General features: G+C 40.1%; 1 protein-coding gene across 4 annotated transcripts in view; it reads right to left on the minus strand.

Annotated features, from left to right (window-relative positions):
* Window positions 1–3,835: 3,835 nt before the first annotated feature.
* The window catches only part of cgnl1 (cingulin-like 1), a 29,106-nt gene continuing 13,618 nt past the window's right edge, over window positions 3,836–19,323 (minus strand). For 3 of the 4 annotated variants that reach the window (XM_035651704.1, XM_035651702.1, XM_035651703.1), the window contains exons 9-19: window positions 13,146–13,352; window positions 12,943–13,047; window positions 12,699–12,851; window positions 12,103–12,273; window positions 9,365–9,526; window positions 9,128–9,217; window positions 6,600–6,683; window positions 6,241–6,365; window positions 5,791–5,899; window positions 5,476–5,639; window positions 3,836–5,389 (exon numbers count right to left, since the gene is read on the minus strand). In XM_035651704.1, the coding sequence (XP_035507597.1) occupies window positions 5,233–5,389; window positions 5,476–5,639; window positions 5,791–5,899; window positions 6,241–6,365; window positions 6,600–6,683; window positions 9,128–9,217; window positions 9,365–9,526; window positions 12,103–12,273; window positions 12,699–12,851; window positions 12,943–13,047; window positions 13,146–13,352 (1,527 nt within the window). In that variant the 3' untranslated portion in view covers window positions 3,836–5,232. The remainder of the gene's footprint in view (window positions 5,390–5,475; window positions 5,640–5,790; window positions 5,900–6,240; window positions 6,366–6,599; window positions 6,684–9,127; window positions 9,218–9,364; window positions 9,527–12,102; window positions 12,274–12,698; window positions 12,852–12,942; window positions 13,048–13,145; window positions 13,353–19,323) is intronic. The other variant, XM_035651705.1, reaches the window with a different exon arrangement.

Raw genomic sequence — 19,323 nt, forward strand, 5'->3', positions numbered from 1 at the left:
CTGTTTGACCTTCTCTCCTGTGCGGTAGCAGTTGCTTGTGTAGGATTTTGCTGTTGAAACCAGCAACAATAGCTGTTGTCTGTTCAATGTTATTGTGGTTGTGGAATTCAGGTTGACTTGTGTTTTAGTGACTGCTTGACAGAAAAAAAACATTACAACTGCTGACAGACAAATGTGCTGTCTGTGATAAGATGACATAGCTTCACAATGACGCACTGTTTTCAGAACTGTGTTGCAACCTTAAAGAAGCATTTCACCCGTGGAAACATTAATCTTTATTGAAAGTGGGTTATATATGTAGTCGAAATGTAACATAAATTTTGAATTTGGTGCCTATTTGACCGAGAAAAGAGTGTTTGTAGTCTCACCCCCTCTACGTACAGAATATGAGAACTCCTGCTTTCCAGTAGATTGCAATTGTAGCGATATTGATCTGATTTCTGCTTGCATAAACAATCAATTAGGAAGCAGGAAGTGCAACACTCAAAATCCGTATTTCTCCGTCTCAGGGGAAAATGAGGGAATGGTGCACGACCATTCAAAAATATGACTGGGTTTCTAACGATACAAAGCTTAATGCAAATGGGTGAAGTGTCCCTTTAATTAAGCAACAGTTTAGTGATGGTTCAAAAAATAGCTTTGCTCTGTTCAAGGAACATTGTGCTCACATGGATCGAAGCTGCTTTGCAAACTTCTTTTCTTAGCAATGTGTACTCGATGTACTCAATGTGTAAAGAATAGCTTCACATTTTTTTTAAATGTGTCTTAAAACAAAAACTGTTATTGATTACTGTCTCTCTTCCACACTTTCCCTAATATTTTTTCATGGGACAAATGCCACAGTCCTTGTTCTGTGTAAAACTGACTTCCAAAGTTCAGCTGAGGCTTTAGAAGTGCAGATCTTCCAAAATTACTGTCCAACTATTTACCCTTTCAAGAGTTTTTCCAACGGAAAGGCTTGAAATAAAAGGAAATGACAGCTCAGCCTTTGATTAAGCACATGTTCAGTGATCTAAGTGATTTAATTCAAAAGAGAGGGGGGACGCTAGAGAGGTTATTTGCTGACATTTCTGTGTCATAAAAAAGAGTATCTGACACAATAACTGAGAGATACATGTGAAGATTTATACTGTGTAAGCAATGAATTATCTTATTTCCCCTCTCACTTACCTCTTGTATAGCTCAGGCCTGTTATTGATACTTTGATATAGAAATCTGCAAAGTAAGCTAATAGGTTACTAATCTGATCATCTGTTAATTAATCAGAATCTATGTATCAAGATGCTTGGCTGGAAATAATTTTAATGCAATTTAAAAAGCCAATATAAGTTAAGTAGTCCTTCACATAACTAATTGCAACCTCTGAATACATTACTTTATAGAAATTGACTCTGTGGTTAAATAATGAAACTATGTGTTGATCATGAAAGAGCTGAGATACTTGACAGTGACTCCAAACACAAAAGCCCTGAAAGCAGGTTTGACCTGCTGTATTGAGGCATCCACCTGAGTAATGTTGATAGTATTTCTTAAAATGAAAACATATTAATTGTGTGTTGATCTTAAAATAAGATTGAGTTACTGAACTTACAAGTGGGTCATCAACCTTTATACGGTAAACCAGCCATAAATTAAAAAGCCTTATAGCAAGCTATTAATCATCAAGTATTTGGGAGGTATGTGGGTTGTTTGAGTGGGAGACCTCCCTGTTTAGGTCCCTCTGGGTCTGCAGAGGTCTGACCGCTCAGATAAAAACCAGCCACCCCTCCCACGTACAAACCATTTACTGTCTGCCACTTCATTACTAATGTTCATATCTGTGGAAAATAATAAAGCACAGAAGCAAGCCTTTCCATTGATAGTGAGGACTTTGTTTTACATCAATTAACTCACAAAACTCCAAATGCACATATTATCATCTGATCTTCTAGGAAAGAACCAAAACAATGAAAGCAGATATCTTTGAAAGTCCTATATAAATAAAGCTTTACTCACTTACTGTAGCCTTATTACAGCTAGGGGGCAGCATGGCACTGTGACATTTTCACGGAAACAACCACAAACTGTTTTTATTTTTTCTGTTCGCCTACAATGAACCGCCTGAGATGTTTCTAGATCCCAGTAAGACTTGTAAAACTTGTATGTTTCCTATTTAGTGCTGTGAAATAGAGAGCTCCGTGTGAAAAAGCTCTTAATCTACCCCCTTCACATCAGAAAACACCCACAGATCCCTCCAAGACAACTCTCTCTCAGCTGTCTAACTCTTTATTCCTCAGCACTCACTCTGGTTGCAGTCACTCAAGCACATAAAGGAATCCCAAGAATGATCACCTTGTTAAGCATACACAAGTTTTCCCTCTTAAGCTGTGCAGTCTGCAGCCCCTATTAGTTTCCTGCTTGGCTTGGCACGAGAGAGAGAAAAATAATGTTGTGGCACTTGAAAGGTTGATTTGTTTGTTCCAGATAGAATAGCAACAAATGAAGGTCATGCCCTGCCAACAATAGCCCGTCAACCAGTGAGATCAAGAAAGCCCAGTCTATTCACCCCTTTGTTCTGCTGTAGTCAGCTGTAAAAGTGAATATAAAGAAAGTTTTCTGACTGGGGCAGACTGCACCAGTTTTCATGTTTTATTTTAAAACACTCGCTAAAAGTGGATTTAATGTTGTTATTTTTAACATTGATCGACAGAAAAAAGACTCTACAATGTAACCTGAATGAATTACAAATACACTTTCAACCGTGTGCTCCTGCTCTACAACCCCCAGAGACTGAAGGAGGTCAAAGCTCTGCACTGAAAGGTGATCAGGCCCAAACACTGGATTCATTTGCTTCATTCGTTCCAGCAGGAAAAATACTGACCCGCTGAGCACGAAATTAAAGATAAAGAGCTGCTATTGACACAGCTGCTTTGACCCCACAGAGATTTTATCGGAGGATGAGTGAAGTCAGTGATCACTAGACTGATCAAATCATCTCAGTCAAAACCAGTGGTACAAGTACATTTACTCGAGTACTGTACGGTGTACAAGTATCATTCTGAGGTACTTGTACACCTTACTTAGCATTTCCTCTTCCTGCTATATGATACTTCAACTCCACTACATTTCAAAGAGCAATATTTTGCTCCACATTTATCTGATTGCTTGAGTTACTTTGTAGATTAACATTTTACATAGTACAAGTAATTTGTGTATATTAAGTGCTGTCATGTATTTTCTTAAAAGAAGTAAAAAATTCTGCCATTGCAGTGAGTCAACACCAAGCTGTTTTAATTATTTTAATATTTTTATGGATTTTCTTGACTGAGGTGGCATTTTTCTTGATTGTAAAGCTGTGAACTCTTATCTCAGATTTCTGCCAGAAAAAGGTTGAAATCATCTAGAAACTAGACCGACAGGTCGTTTTTTGTTGCTTATTTTAAAAAGGAAACAGAAAAATGATCATAATTGTCATATAAATAGTCAGCTCCAACTTAATGCTGCATACGTTAATAGTTCTGTGATATATATTCATTAAAACACCGTGTAAAGGGCCATGCTGCAGACTTTAATTACATTGTGCTGATAATACTTAAGTAGTTTTACTACTTAATCGAGTAGTCAGACTGTGGTATTGGTGCTTTTACTTGAGTAAAGGATCTAAATACTTCCTCCACCACTGTGCAAAACTAACTATATCCAATTCCTTAATCAATAAATATCTGCATATTGATAAATAGATTAATTTTTCAATGAAGGAAAAGTAAAGGAGAAAAACAACTCACAAATAATTGTCTGGATGGGACACTTAAATGTTAAAATCAGTTGCCAGGAATAATTCAACAAGGACAAAGCATTTGAGAGTAACTGGAAGTAAGTTTATTTTAGTCTCAGCAGGATTTATCAACATACAAATGTGTACAGAGAGGTAGTGCTAATTTGTCTCAATCTACTCTCCCTCCACAGGCGTCGGACTTGGGCATATTCAGCGCAGAGCCAACAGAGAGTGCAAATCATCACAGTGTAGTAAAAACATTAATTGTCAGTTTATCTCATGTGAAGAAAATTCCCTCATTTAGTTCAAGGAAAATTAAAGAAGGGCCGCACATTCTTACAGGCACTGGACAGCCTTATGTATGAAAATGTTAAACATTAAACAAAAAGAATTAAACATGTTCAGTATTAACAGCGAGAAATCACCAAGTTAAATCAAAGTGTTTCCAGTATAATAATTGTCTTCAGAGATGAAATGGTTTTTGATATGTGTGGCTTTGTTCGGCACTGAAGTCTGATTCAGAATCAGTAATCACAGAAAAGACTAAAGAAAGCTCATTTCCACATGCTCGTATGATGCAGCCTTTTCCAGTAGATGTATAAGCAATACTGTGATGTGGCTAATATTTGGAGTACGCTGTGTGACATAATGATAACTAATGTTTCAATGCTGTTGATAATATTTTCATGGATCTATTATTTGTCATCAAACCATATAAAACTGTATAAAAATGGATGTGTACAAGGTCCCTCATTTACTGTTCCCTAAAACCCTCACTGAGTCAGGATTTTGTATATTCAACCAAGAATAAATAAAAAAACGAAACTTCCTGGCACTGCTCACACACACACACACACATTCAGATTTGATCTTCATTCTTTAAAAAAAAAAAAGGTAAATATATTTTATTTGACTGAATGGTACAAAAAATAATATTCAGATATTGTATGTAAATTTAACATATTTGATAGGCATAAAAAAAGTTAAAGGGTTAATAACTTCATATTGTTTACAAAGGCAGTACTGGTTGTGTTGCTTTACAGTGCATTAAAGAGTGCATTTTCAAGTTTACTAATGCTAAATAATCATTGACAAGCACGTGTAATCCATTCGTTAACAAGGAAAATCCACTCAGAATAGAACTAATTTACATGACTAAATTTGTGAATGTAAAATTACCAGACTAAACAGTATATACATTCAATTTCTACGAGACAGACTAAATGATGATTTCATCCATCAATCTCAGAGCTATTCAATTAATACTGAGTAAATTTATGGAGATTGTACCTAGAATTAATATCCAGGAGAATTGTGTTAAGTCTGTTGAAGTGGATTTTTACAGTCTCTGAATATTCACACAGATGTTTTGGTGTAATATTTACAGTTTTGTTCAAAAGCACATGGCACGGATCTCCAGCCATTTGGTCCAACAGTGATGAATATACAGCAGCTTTATCCTTGACCTCAGGGTTTGTTTACAAAGTGAAGGAGGACAAGATGTTGTCTTGACTCGAGGAGCGTTTGTACCCCGATGATGAGCTGAAGTACGTCTCCCCATCAGTGCTGATGTCATCGTCGTCATCGTCGTCGTCGTGCAGGCTGTTCAGCAGCGGGGCAGAGGAGCTCTTACGCCTGGGTGAGACAGAACAATATTATATCTAGGACACTAAGAATATCTTTTTAAAAAACCTTTTCTTGTTTTTTTTGTTGTTGTTTACCTGATTTCACTTCGCAGAGCTTTGAGCTGGCTCTGGAGCTGCTCATTGACCTCCTGTTGCTCATCCAGGTCTCTCTGCAGCTTCTTCTTGCTGTGCTCCAGTCGGTCGATCTCCTCCTCAGACTCGTCCATCTGCCGTTTCAAGGCCTTCAGACGCAGATTCAACTTGAAGAAGAATCAACACACACAGGGTTAAAAAAGGGTTCAACAAAGCATTTTCACTATATGGCTGACTCACAGACTATTAGTAGTAAAGTCTGTAGTAAATTGAGTTTAATGGCTGTTAGTCTGAACATTAGAGTGTTGTATTACGTACTTGGTCCTTTTGATCTTGCATTGTGTGTTGTTCTTCTTCACTTTGCATCATCATCTCTTTTACCTTCCTCTCCAGCCGGCGGTTCAACAGTTGCAGGTTGGCACGCTCCCTGAAACACATGCAGCGCGATGCATCATCATACATGTCATGCAGCACATCGTTGACTGGCATAAATCTTAAAACTCAAAAGGATTAAGAGCTGGTCAGATTCTCTACAGGGTTTGAGTACCCAGAGTCGGATGTTCCCTCTGAATAATCTCCTATATAAACTCTAACATTGTAGCTTAAATCCATCAGTGTCTCAACTTTCATCTGAAAGCTAGAAGTCACTACCTGGCTGTCATACCCAACCTAATGAACCTCTCTTTTCAGTCAACCTTCCCCCTAAAGCTTTCCTCTTCCATCACCTCAACCACAGAGCATCTCATCTCTATTCCCAATTTGTCTCACCTTTCCTCTCCTTCCAGCCTCTCCTCCAACTCCTGTACACGTTCCTCCAGCTGGGCTACCAGGCCCTCTTTGTTGGACTTCTGGGAACCCTCTAGATGGGACACTCTGCCTTTCAGGTCTTTGTTCTGCAGAGGTCACGGAGAGAGAGAGGTAGTGAGGTGCTCAACTGGGCAAATGTATGTTTTTACATAATCATATCAGCGTATCAAAAATATGAATTTGAAATTGATGTGAGAATGGATACAATCAAATGAAAATGATGAAAAGACATATGAATGAAATGAGTTGGTGCTTTGTTGTAAGTTTGTAGAGTTACACTGTGTGTGTAGTTGTTTTCCTCCAGACAGGAGAGTGTGTACCTGTCTCTCCAGAGCCATCTTGTCACACTCCAGGTCCTGTCTGCTAGCCCTCTCCTGCAGGAGTTCATTCCTCATCTGCTCCACCTGTCAAGCCGAGTCCAGACACTGTCATCGCTACAGTCCCACACAATCTGATGACAATTATTATCCGAGATACTGTCTGAGTCTCGCTCAGCAACAGAAACCACTGTAGCGCTAGGTGAGTCAAAATGCTAAACATTAAGAGTTAATGCTCAGAGGGCCTGTTAATTGGTGAGCTGGATTTTCTTGTTTGGCTTCATTCCACTTTTTGTTGAGATCTTCATGTAAACTCGCAGTGACAGGGAAGTAGTGGAAAACAATAATGGCAGTAGTTTCTGTAGAGAAACTATAGCTGTGTGCTTTCAGACTTTCAGTTAAAATTTTAGCTTTTAAAGCAACACTTTTGTGTCAAGTGTTTGAGATGATTCAATATTAAAGGTTGTCACCAGCAGCTGGTTAGCCTAGCTTAGCATAAAGACTGGGTACAGTGGGAAACAGCTAGGCTGGTAACAAAAATCTGCCTCCCTAATCAGGGCATCTTGTTTGTTCAAAAACTGAAACATAAGGGGGTTATGTGAATATAATAAGCTTTAGAGGTTAGTTTTTGTTACCAGGTAAGCGGTTTTCTCCTGTACCCAGTCTTTATGCTAAGCTAAGATAACCGCTGCTAGCCTTATATTTAACAGGCAGATAACAGTGTAGTATAGATCTTCTCATCCAATTCTGGGCAAGAACGTGTATAACAGTATATCCCTTTGATGTCAAACTATTCCTTTAATACTAATCTGGTGTCATCATTTATCCACTCACTAACCACTAAATAAACTCAGAGGCCTCAGTGCATGAACATAACTGTCCAGTGATAGCCTAGTTCAAAAGAAAGGGAGGATGAAAACTAATCGATACAGTGGTGATGGTTCTTTCTTTGTGAGGGGAGCTTAGAATTGGTGATATTTTATGCCAATTAGTGGGTGACAGTGGGCTGCTCTGATGAACGATGGCCCCTATAACTGGTGCACCCAGCACAGTGCTTGAGGGAGCTGAATCAGCAGACTGGAACATACAGCGAAACTAATCTGCTTTGTGAAAGACGGCAGGAGAGGAGAGGGGAGATTACTCTCATTTAGACAGGAGAGGAGCACCTGGTGCCAGGAGAGACGCAGGTGTTCTTCCTGCTGCCTCTGCTGCAACCCCACCACCCCTCCACCCCATAGCCATACACCAACCCCCTCCTCCCCACAGACATTAGAGCACACACACCAGCACATACCCGCATGTGTGTGCGCGCTCGCAAAACACACACCACCAGCACTCAACCTACTCCACTCTGACTGCACAAAGCTCGAGTGTTGCCTTGACAACCGACCTCAGCCTCATGCTGAACCAATGCCACTTTGTCACAATGCCGCTTTTTTCTCATTGCCAGGAATTTTTTAAAAGGGAAACCATTTAAGGAGATTTAAAAACTCTACTCAACCACGCTAAGCCTCTCTTCATGTCGCTATGCACATCAATTTAAAATTTTGGTCACAACCTTTGAATTTGTGTCAGCTCCAGACTGAGAGGCACCTGTAACCAAGCCAAATCTCACAGGCCTGTCTTTGGAGCTCATAGTTTTGAGTTGCAAAGGTGCCATGAAACTCTGACCACTGTGCTATGAGACATACACATTAGCATAAAATCAGTAGGGTTGCAATAAAGCAGTGTTATTTCAAAAACTCGAGCACTAACATCCTCCCTCTGATTAGTAAGCACTCTCCCATGAACAAACAACAATCCTAAAGGCACATGTACTTTATCTAAATCTTACTTCACAGTGCCTCCGTCAGCAGCTTTATCAGCGAGGAAGGAAAACTGGAGCATTTGCTTGCGAGGATATAAAAACTGACTTCAAGCACAAGAACTGGATTTGTTCTCGAGGTGAAGTTACTGAGCGTAATTTCCAAGTGAACTCCCCAACCTGAAAACTTGAGACATTTGGCAGCTTGCATATTTTGGCTCGGGCAGTGCATTAAGAAGGGTCTTTTGTGGCTGATGCATGAAAATTGGATAGACGCTCTCAGACCACGCTGGCAGGCCGCCAACCTGAATGATTATGCAAGATCATCTTACAAAGCAATAACCCGTCCACTTTATCCTGACCAGAAATAAACTGGGGATTTGTGGAGTGTGGATATTATATGTAGATACACACACACCTGAGAGAGCATTGATATAACCCATCAACCTGCATGTGAATCATGTGAATTGACTCTTTCGAGACTGTATTTGAGACCTGAGCCTGTTTTGTGGAGATCGCATGTTGGTTTCATTCAGAGATTAGTGATTGCGGTCATGATGTTAGAGGTGGAACACAAAGCAACAGGAGATCTGGATATCATTTACAGGTTGAGATGGAACAGACACACGTCTGTGTGAACTTAAGTGAACATGGACAGCAGGTCACTGACACAGGTGAGCAGTGATAATGAGAATGTGTTGAATGCATGTGTGTACGTGTGTTGTACCTGCTCTCTTCCTCTGTCTATCCTGTCCATCAGCTGGTCTCCACTCTGACGCTCCTCATCCAGGTCCAACTCCAGCTGAGCAATCCTATCCTGCAAAACCAAGCGGTTACGTCCGTCCGGTGAGTGAGCGTTGTTATCGGAATCGATTTTCAATCAATATTTAGCTTAACCATAGACAACTGAGGTTTACTGAGGCGTTCAAGTACATCAGCGGCTTTATTTAACATTATTATGTACCTCCATGAGTTTGATGTGTCGAGCTTTCTCTTCTTTAGAGTTGGCCTTTGTCTCAGCCTCCATCTCCAGATCTTGGACCTTTTTCTCCAGCGTCTTTTCCCTGAGCACGGCCTCGTCTCGTTCCCTCTGACACCGCCGCAGGTCCTCTTCCTGGTGTGACAACTAAAACGAAATGCATCCAAACACTTTTACACCTGAAAAATTAAATCCTCTTCTACATCAAACAGAGAATACCCAATGATACATTTTTGATCCCTTAAGATCAGTGAAACTGGTTGAGTAGGGGTCAGCGTCTCATTAAAAGGACCCTCAGCATGTTATAAATACTCCTGCAGTAAGTGTGGATTAAACCTGGCTCTCCTTGTGAAAGTCCATCTCCCTGTTCAATGTGTCATCACACTTCCTGTCACATTTAACCGCTGTAGCGATGACCAACAATTTTGTTACTGCTTAGGGAAATTATTATATGGTTCCCCTGAGTGACTAATGAACCCAGTGCAGCTAGTGTTTCCCCCTGTGTTCGTTCAGCAGCAGTGCCCCCCACAGCTGGAAAATTGCCCCCACTGCTTAATGCTAAGACAATGAAAATTCATCATCTGCCCTTCTTTCTCACCCAGAACAAATATTTGGCCATTAGTGCAGAACTGTTTCATATTTCATCATGTAAATACTTAAGTAAGACCTAATTTAAGCCATGGAGCATACAAAGACTTAGTAATAGGTGTAATGGGATATTCATGCTTCCTCTCTTAAGCTCCTGAATAGCTGTAATCAAGTTTGGATATAAATACATTTCTGTATTAACAAAGAAATTAAGCAGATTTAGGGAGGGAAACCTGCTATTAGTTACTGCTCTTTTTGCTGCCTTCATGGCCAGGTGTCTTGAAAAGAAAGAAGAAGAATGTATGGGGCCTACACTTGTAATTTTAGTGATAGTCTGCCGAGTTTACATGGGTGGAGATGGTCAGGGCATTTGAGAGCAGCTGGAAAAGTGGACTCACTAGGCCAAGTCCAGAGCAATCAGTTTCTCAGGAGAGGTGGAGGAGGTGGATGTGAATCCTGCCAGCACAGCTTTCACAACAATGATATCACAATACTGACATCCCCCTCTTCCTGTGCACCAGCTGGACGAAGATTCATCACCATGGATGAAGGCAGGAAAAAAGAATGCCGACCTTGTCCTAACATATACACTGAAATCCCTCATCAGGAACATCCAGATCAGTAAAAATGGCAGCATGTTATGAATGTCAGATAGAGGCTGAAAGTAATGACTACAGGTTCCACTAAAAAGCTCCTACCAGAGAAGGAAATGTCAATACTCTTTTTATTTCTTTGCTAGGAAGCCTCTTGAGCTTAAATCAGGGCATAGCCTGCCAAAACCTCTATTAAAAAGGTACCCAGTGGACTTTTAGTTATAAACAGACAGGGTTTTGTTTACAGGGTTAGAGTGAGGGCACATTGTGTGTATCTTTAAAGCCAATGAAACACACTGAATGTATTACCTACCTCAAAACGTTCTACAAACACTTCCTCGATTAAAACAAAAACAAAAACTGTATTGTTTACATCGGCTTATTTACAGTGATCTTCTTCTCTTTCTTAATTGGCACCTTGCTTCCTTTTAGGGCACATTACCTCTAACAACTGTTACTTCCCTGTGAAGCAGAGACGTGTATCACATGACCGCTGTGCTCCTGGCGTACATTTTATCCAAGTGTGCAGCACAAAACTAAACACTGTTTCACAGCAAACGAAAGGTCAAAAACACCACCTCATTTTGGTATTAGATATTCTTCTTTTTACGCAACCACATCAAACCTCAACATATTAACTCACTAAAAAGTGTTTATATTTGTTGCGGCGATACACCTCCAAAAAAAATCATCCTTTTGCATTTTCTGCTTCTGGGTCTGAAATTAGCAGAAAACCTGATAATTTAGTGTGACAATGAGTTATATCTTATTCACAGAGCCTATAACTCACAAGGTCTAAAACTGCAGATGGATGGAAACCTAGGAGTGCGGATCTTTTAAGTACTGTTATTTGTATTACAAACTATAATATATGTCACAATGTCCTGAATTATTCTGCTCTCACTGAACTATATAACTGTTTCTGCATGGTCACCTTAAATACAATCTCAACTACCACACCTTCTTAAATAAATATTTGATAAGATAAATAAAATAACATAAGAAACGCCTTTTCTAATATAAATGATTCACGTTAATCTATTTCTGCTTTCAACAAAAACCTTCTTCACATTCCAAAGTGCTGACAAGGATAAATTACTTGAATGAAAAACAATGCAGAGTGGTCAGTTTCACCATGATGGTGTTATGGCCACACATCAAAGCATTATAAAGGAATTCCCCACATTTCCATTTTAATTCTAGCTCTGAGTGTAAACATTCATTTTAATAAAGAGCAGTGATTTCTGCGGCTTGACTCAGCTCAACGTCTTCACTTTAATACTATGTTTTGGGTTTGAGGGCAGCAGGGAGCAGAAATACCTAAGTGATGACATCGCTCTCTGAAAGGAGAGGATGATGTTGAGGGGGGGAGGTTAAACTGGCGGAGTGAGAACAATAGCTCGTCATCTGCTGGTCTCCATGGGAGGGCTCAGTTGGACTGACTAATGATGGCCTTGATTTGACCACTCTCGCCATGAAAGCAGTGTCAGCGTTTAAATCTGTGTCGATTACGTTAGACGAGGCTGACGTAGACCAGTGTACCTCTTCTTGCAGGGTTTTGGTAGCCAGCAGGTACTTCTCCAGCTCCTGTCCTCGCTCCTTTAGAAGCCTCTGCAGCTCCGTCAACTCCCGACGGTTCTTCTCTTTATAAATGTCAATCTGCTCCTGCAGCTCCCGGGTGGATGACTGAGACGCATCCACAATATCATTCATCTGCAGGCACAGTGAGGAAGAGCACAGCCCAAAGACAGAAAGCAATATGAGAAGAATCCTTTCAAATCTCTCCTTTCTAAAAAGTAAAAGCGAAACACTTTAATGGTCATTGAAAAGAAAATGTTCTTCAGGCATACTTGCTTTTACTTTTTCTGCCAGTTGGAATTTTAAACCAATTAAACGATTAAATAAAGCTTTCAATATATCCTTTCTCCTAGATCAAGAGTGCCTAAGGAACATTTTATTTTCTTCGAGAGAAAAATAACATTCTCTGGACAACTTTGAAACTGAATGAGTACTTTGTTCATTGTTTAAATAACTTACTATTTAATAACTACAATTCAACTGTTTGCTAAAAATAAAATAGAATTGATCAGCAATTTTAGGGATGAATGTCACTGTACTTCAGACTCGAGTACACTCACCTCCCTCTGGAGTTTCTCCACTGTCCGGTCCAACAACCTCCTCTCATCCTCTATGTCGTTCTTCATGTTCTTGAACTGCTCCTTCTGAGTCCTCTCCTCTTGTAGCCTCTCCTCCAACTCCTTGTGTTCACTGCTCAGTTTGGTTAAGTTCCTCTGTAAAAGGACACAATATTAAAGGTGTCAAACTCTAATACATTTCTACACATGCAGCGGAGCGCAGTGTTAGTGTTAGTGCTAATCTCACCTGCACATCCTCCAACCGAATGGTCAACGCTCGATTGGCACGTGACATTTCCTCTTCTTGCTCCTTAATTTCAGCCAAAGATTCTTCCAATTGCTTTTTCTCTCTCTGTTAAGTGGACATAATACTTTTATATAGTATGATATGCTACAGGAATATAATAAAACTAGCATCAGTTGCAGTTCCGCAACCCCTTGACCCCTCACCTCCAGTCGGCCAACTCTGTCACCCAGCCTGCTTTCCTGTAGCTTGGCCTCATCAATGATGCGGTTGAGTTTGGCCACCTCATTCTCCAGCTCTTGTGCCCGCCTGCGCAGCCGCTCGGCCTCTTGGGACAGACGTCCTGCTTGGCCCTCCACTGCACCCTTGGCTGCCTCCACTTCAGCCTTCTCACGGACCACTGCTGCGCTGCTCTGTAGATCAGAACAGGACACGAGGCTTCAGTACAAAGGAGGCAGGAGTCTGTGACACTCAACAGAAAGAGGAACGACGATGCACGATGGAACATGTGAGACTCTCAAATGCCTCATGCAACAAAAAGCTGTTTGAAGTGCTTAGTTTCTCTCAGATTTGTTGCTGGGGAGACACAGAATAGCAATGTCCTTCTGTAATACTACTCTCACACTTCATAATAAGCCACAAATTCGAGGCAATTAAATCTGAGCTCTCATTAGCCTCTGCTGATTGAGGCCCACACAAACTCAGCAGGTGAGCAAGACAGACATGCTGTGTCACTAGATTAAAAGTTTTTCCACCTGAAATACTGCTGTGAGATGACTTTTTAGATGCATCTTGTGACCACAACCTAGCCAGAAATATTTAGAGATTCACTCATAAAACTTATACAGTGGTAGTCTGCACTTCTAGCAGGGCAGTGGCAGGGTTAACGGGGAGTCCTGTGAGCTCTCCCAGCGCCAAAATGTATGAATGAAGAGTGTGCTTTGGCTCTGAAATTTTAGGGTGGAGCACTGTGCATGAGAGTAAGACTGGGCGACAGAGGGAAATACATATGTGTGTGAGAGACAGAGACAAAGAAAACTGATGATACAACTGATAACAGGTTTCAGTTTTGATGACACCCTTACAGTGTGTGTTACAGCGTCAATTGACAACAGACTTCCAAAGGTTTGTTTAGAAACAAGAGATTGACATGGAATGTCAGAAAACTGGTTTGACAATTTCCTGTTTATCTCAGTACGGCGAGGAATGCCCACACTTCAGACGACACCTGTAAAATCTATAGTTACTGTTTCACTATTAAACAGAGCTGAAACGGCTTAACAATTCAATTCATTAAACACTAAAGATGTGTGCAAAAGGGTAAAAGCACATTGTTAATATCCAAGTACATCACAGTAGGTGCACGCAGAGAAACAAGAAAGCACACACACACACACACACACACACACAACACACACACACACCACACACACACAAACACAGCCACACAGAAACACATCACACCAGCACAACAACACAAACACACACAAACACACACGCACCCTTCTGCCTTGAAAAACCAACTGACTGAGCTGTAACCCAGCTCGTGACACACTGATGAAATGTGACACAAATAAATGAATCAACACAACTGAACTGGTTAGTTATTCTCAAGCAGTACCCTTTTCTTTACTTTTTTTTTTATCACAATCAGCAGGAAGAGCAAGATCATAAAACGTGGGCTTCTTGGACATATATCAGGAAAAGCATGGCCAAAAAAACAACAACATTATGACGTAACAGCACTGTAGTTAGTGTCACTGGGATTTTGAGGTCTTAGAGGTGGTAACTTATTTACAAATGCAAAATTTAGTTTCTGCAGGAATCCAAAGTCTACAACTCATCACCCCTTAATACCCTTTGTGACTAAGGTGAAAGACACTCGTTGGTCAGCTCGTCTTGTCGTCACTGTGCGTGAATAGAGGCACCTCTGACGGTTGCCTCCCTGCTTCAGTGGTGGCAGGCTAGTCAGACCTGTTTCCCCTGTCACCACAGAGCCGCCCTCATCTCCACCTCACTGGGTCATTTAGTTGGTCACAGGAGCGAAAAACCCTGTACAGACTAAATGCTGCCAAATCCAGAGATAACATTGTTCACCCTCTCAAGATCAGCCAAAGAAATTAGCATTTATGTTTTATTCATTATGACACCTCTCTAAAGCAGCTTCAACCAAAACTAAACATTATAATTTCCATAAAGGTAATACATTTGCTGTTGCAAAGGCCGACGCATCTGCAGTTTTGTCTCTTGTGTCATGTTGTGTTATAGCAGTTTCCTCATATTGCTATGAAAAAGATTTGGCAACCAAAACTTTAATACATGAGTTTATAAAGAAAACTGATAATTGGGCATAACCTGAAATGCCCCCAAATCTGCATCAGTGTTAATGTTATTGCCATCAAGTTAATTCTGATATCATTTTCTAGCATGTTTACATTCATTTTTCTACCCATGTAAAACATTCTGTAATACATGTGGTTCTATTGGTAATACCGTGACTGCGTTGAGGGCGGCAGCTCAGGAATAGAAAAAGGGGTTGGGTGGGATGTGAAGCTAAACACAGCTTTTCACAACAATAATAAAGCATTGATAGAGAGTGTCAGTGCTCCATTTTAACAAAATACACAACAAGTTCGCCCATACTTCTCTGCCTGTCCCACTTCCCACACTGGGTCACATGAATTGAAAACATGGGCAAAACCACCCAGCCAGCAAGAGAGAGACCCTGCTGCTGTATGTGAGAGGAAGTGGGAGGGGATGCAGTGACAATGTCTGTGAACTGAAGTGTTAAAACTGCTTGTGGAAAGATCAACTATTCTTAAATTGTAAGACAAACACATAAATGTCCCCTCTAAGAGAACCAATCATGTATTATATAGTTATATTAGCTGACTAATTTCTTAAACACTAGTTCTTCAATTTCTCATAAGGCTTCACTTACTTTTTTTATTCACCATTACAAAAAGTTAATCATTCATTAAAGGTGTTAAAACATACCTAACAATCACTGAAGGATTAGTATTAACTAAACAATCACTTTATCAGCTATTAGACAATGATTTGTTTAATTTGTCTATTTAATACAATTCTTTATCGCCTCTTTGAATACAAATACAACGAGTCTGACAGCACAAGCCGACTTCAGCGTATTAGTACAATATCATACAAAAATATGTAGTAACATCAAAGCGCTAGTCCTTTTTTTCCCCCCTCGACCCGAACTCAAAGTTTGACTCGTGTGTGTACTCATACTGTTTGTCTAAAGTTGCACATTAACTAACATTGTGCAGTCTTTGAAGCAGGGCATGAACGCTGTAAGCATGTGCCCCAGGTTGTGTGCTGTGGTGAAATCTTGGATGTCTTGGTTATTCGCACCAAATCAGCTTCCAGCATAACAAAAGAGCTAATGTTCTAAAAATAAATACAGCTGCAAGTAACCTGCAACAGAAACCCTAACAACCAAGCTGTGTGTTGATCATCAACACCAACTTTTATAAAGGTCGGCGAGATTAATCCTATTATCGGGTATCATAGATTCATTTTCAAAACACCACCACATTTTCCACAGAGTCAGCTGCTAACATGTTGTCATAGCTCTCCCCTCCCCATTCCTGATGTTGCTCTGCATGTGCTTTGTTTTCTTTTTTGCTAAACAAACATGTTGGAGGTATTTTTTCCATATGTTTTCTCTCCCATCTGGAAAGCTCTAAAAACATATGTTCCACAAAATCCAACAGAAATGGTGCAAAAAAATAACATGCTGTGCAAAGGTTGCCAGTTCTTCTGGTGATGAGTGTGTTTATCCTGTTAAACTATTACGCTAAAACATTATGCTCTATGTGTAGATTGCTTGATTGATTTTATTTATTTAAAACCATTCTATGGTGCCCAACCCATATGGGGTAAAGCAACATCGCCACTGAGATGGCAAGATGTACAAATGCATTATGCTCTTTGTTAAATTACTGATGATAAGCTGTTTCCATTTTTCTAAATTCACTGGTGCACTGCAAGTACTTCAAACCAGGATGCATTGAAACACATGACTTCCTTCTATAGCAGCTGCAAAAACATGCTAACTGTGACGGGCCCTCACTGACAAACCGACTGTCTGATACCAAATGAAGCTTCTGCAGAAGTTCCATAAGGAAGACATTTTCTCTTACATTTCCTCTGTCTTTTTTACCACAGTGAATTCCCTTTCCTGCTCTTCCTGTTGTCACTCTTCACTTACACGTTTCCAGCCTCCCAGTTGTTTCCTCTTTCCTGTGCTGTCAAATGTCACCTCATTCACAAATTTCATATATCACCCACATCTGTTCAATGAACTTTCCTTCTGCGTTCTACAAACCGATCTGTACGATTCTCTCTGTGAGACCAATCGTTGCATAACCCTAACCCCCACCTCACCATCACCTGCAGATTGTACTTTTAACACACGAAGCTTTAACATCCACCTGCTGTTTCTGCACTACTACAAGTGACATAAAAAAAAAAACATAATGTTTTAAAGGAGTTCTCTGTTTCTGCTTGACTTCTGATTGAAATACAAGTTATTACCTCCTGCCCTCACAATGTCAGTCTAAACAAAGAGATTAGAGCTTTGCAAAGATGTTAAAATATGCGTTTCAGGCCAAAATAAGCCTTTTAACTCCTGTTAAGTCTGTCTGAAAAAAGACCAGCAGCATGGTGAGTGTTGTAGACATGTATTTTCTGTTTATTGGCCAGTCAGCTGCTCAGTGTTTGGGTGGCGGGAGGTAAAACTAAGTCACTGGTCCTGTTTCTCCTTATCGTGGGTTAGAGATTTTTGACAGAGGGAGTGATGTAGACTCATTGCAACAATAAAAAAAAAAGCCTTTGTTGCCAAGCATGACCAAATAAAATAAAACTATCCAAGGTCATTCAGAGTACAAGTCGTTTCCTATACGGTATCACATTATCTTAACTTAGCCCTCATATCAGGTACAGAAAAAAACTGGCAGTGGAAAAGTCTGGATTTACCTTGCCAGCACAAAGTATGTGTTACAAATACAACAGCATTCCTCATAAAAGAAGGTACAGAGACCTGAGGTTAACTGGAACAGAAGGCCTGTCATGGACTAAAAGGAAGGATTGAAGTAGAAATTAAAACTCGACAGCTGAGAAGCACTGGCATCTCTTTGGTCAAAGGGAGACGGTAATCAAATCTTGTCTTGTCCTTGGAGAACTGAAAACAGAAACCTGCTTTAAAGAATCTCTGTGCAAAGCCAAACTGCAGCCTCACAGGGGTCTCTGGATATAACAGAGAATTACTGAAATTTGAGAGATTGTGACCATGCAGACGCTCTAAGAGACACTGATGTCTCCAATCTGTCAATTTGACTTTTTGGGATTTTGCTGTTAACATAATTTGCTGTTAACTACGGCCACAAATACAATAGTCATATAAACATAAATGAGGTATGACAATGTTTTGATGCACCTTCATCACAGTGCATCTATTGTTGTAAGACAATAAAAGAACTAAGACAACAGAATAAAGAAAGAGAACACACTATCTGAAGTCAGAGGTTCTCCATGGTCTCAGGACAGCCTAGGAAAACTAGTTTAATTTTCACTCCCTGCGAACACCCAAGACTGTAAGGACACTTCCTGCAGTCAGTGCAGTATTATATCGAGATGCAATTTTTGTGTTTCCTGGGACCAGATTTGATCAAACTGGGGTCTGTGATCTCATCGCTTTCTGGATATTAACAACTTTAAGATCATCTTATCTGCCTTTTATTTTTTATGAAACTTTTTAAGAAAAGTGTTACCATTTACCTCACATAAACATGTATTCATAAAACAGTGTTACACACAGAGATAGCTGCAGGTGAAATGATGAAGTGCACATGAAATAGAAGGCGAGAGATGTTAAATTCATTCCTTTGATGTAAAATCGGATCATGCAAGGTGAAGGCAGAAAATACGTTACTGTACCAGATGTACCACAGTGTTACCACTGTAATTAAAGAGTTTCTAAGAATTAAGAATATGACTCAGACCTTAAAGTCCATGCTTCACAGTGCCAAAACTCAAATCAAAGTCTTAGCAGAAAGACAAAGAGGGAAGAAAATTCCTGTTCCTGTTTTCCAAGCCAAAGGCCAAAGAAGACAAGATTTGAATAAACCTGAGAACGAGAGCAGGAACGCCCAAAATCGACAACCCACACAACGAATAACAACTCAAACATGGAGCTCTCATCCAACAATTTACTCATTTAAAATGAAGCCCAGACTCGTGTACTGAATTTTAACCACTAGTCTCAAATGTTCTTGGTCATCTCAATAGCAGATAGTATATTTAACTTGACTCCTGCAAGTTGTTCTGGCAGATTAGGCTCCCACCACATCTGCGCTCACA

Source organism: Morone saxatilis, unplaced genomic scaffold (genome assembly GCF_004916995.1).
Source record: "Morone saxatilis isolate NCDOM2014 unplaced genomic scaffold, NCSU_SB_2.0 Contig11, whole genome shotgun sequence".
NCBI classification, from domain to species: domain Eukaryota; kingdom Metazoa; phylum Chordata; class Actinopteri; family Moronidae; genus Morone; species Morone saxatilis.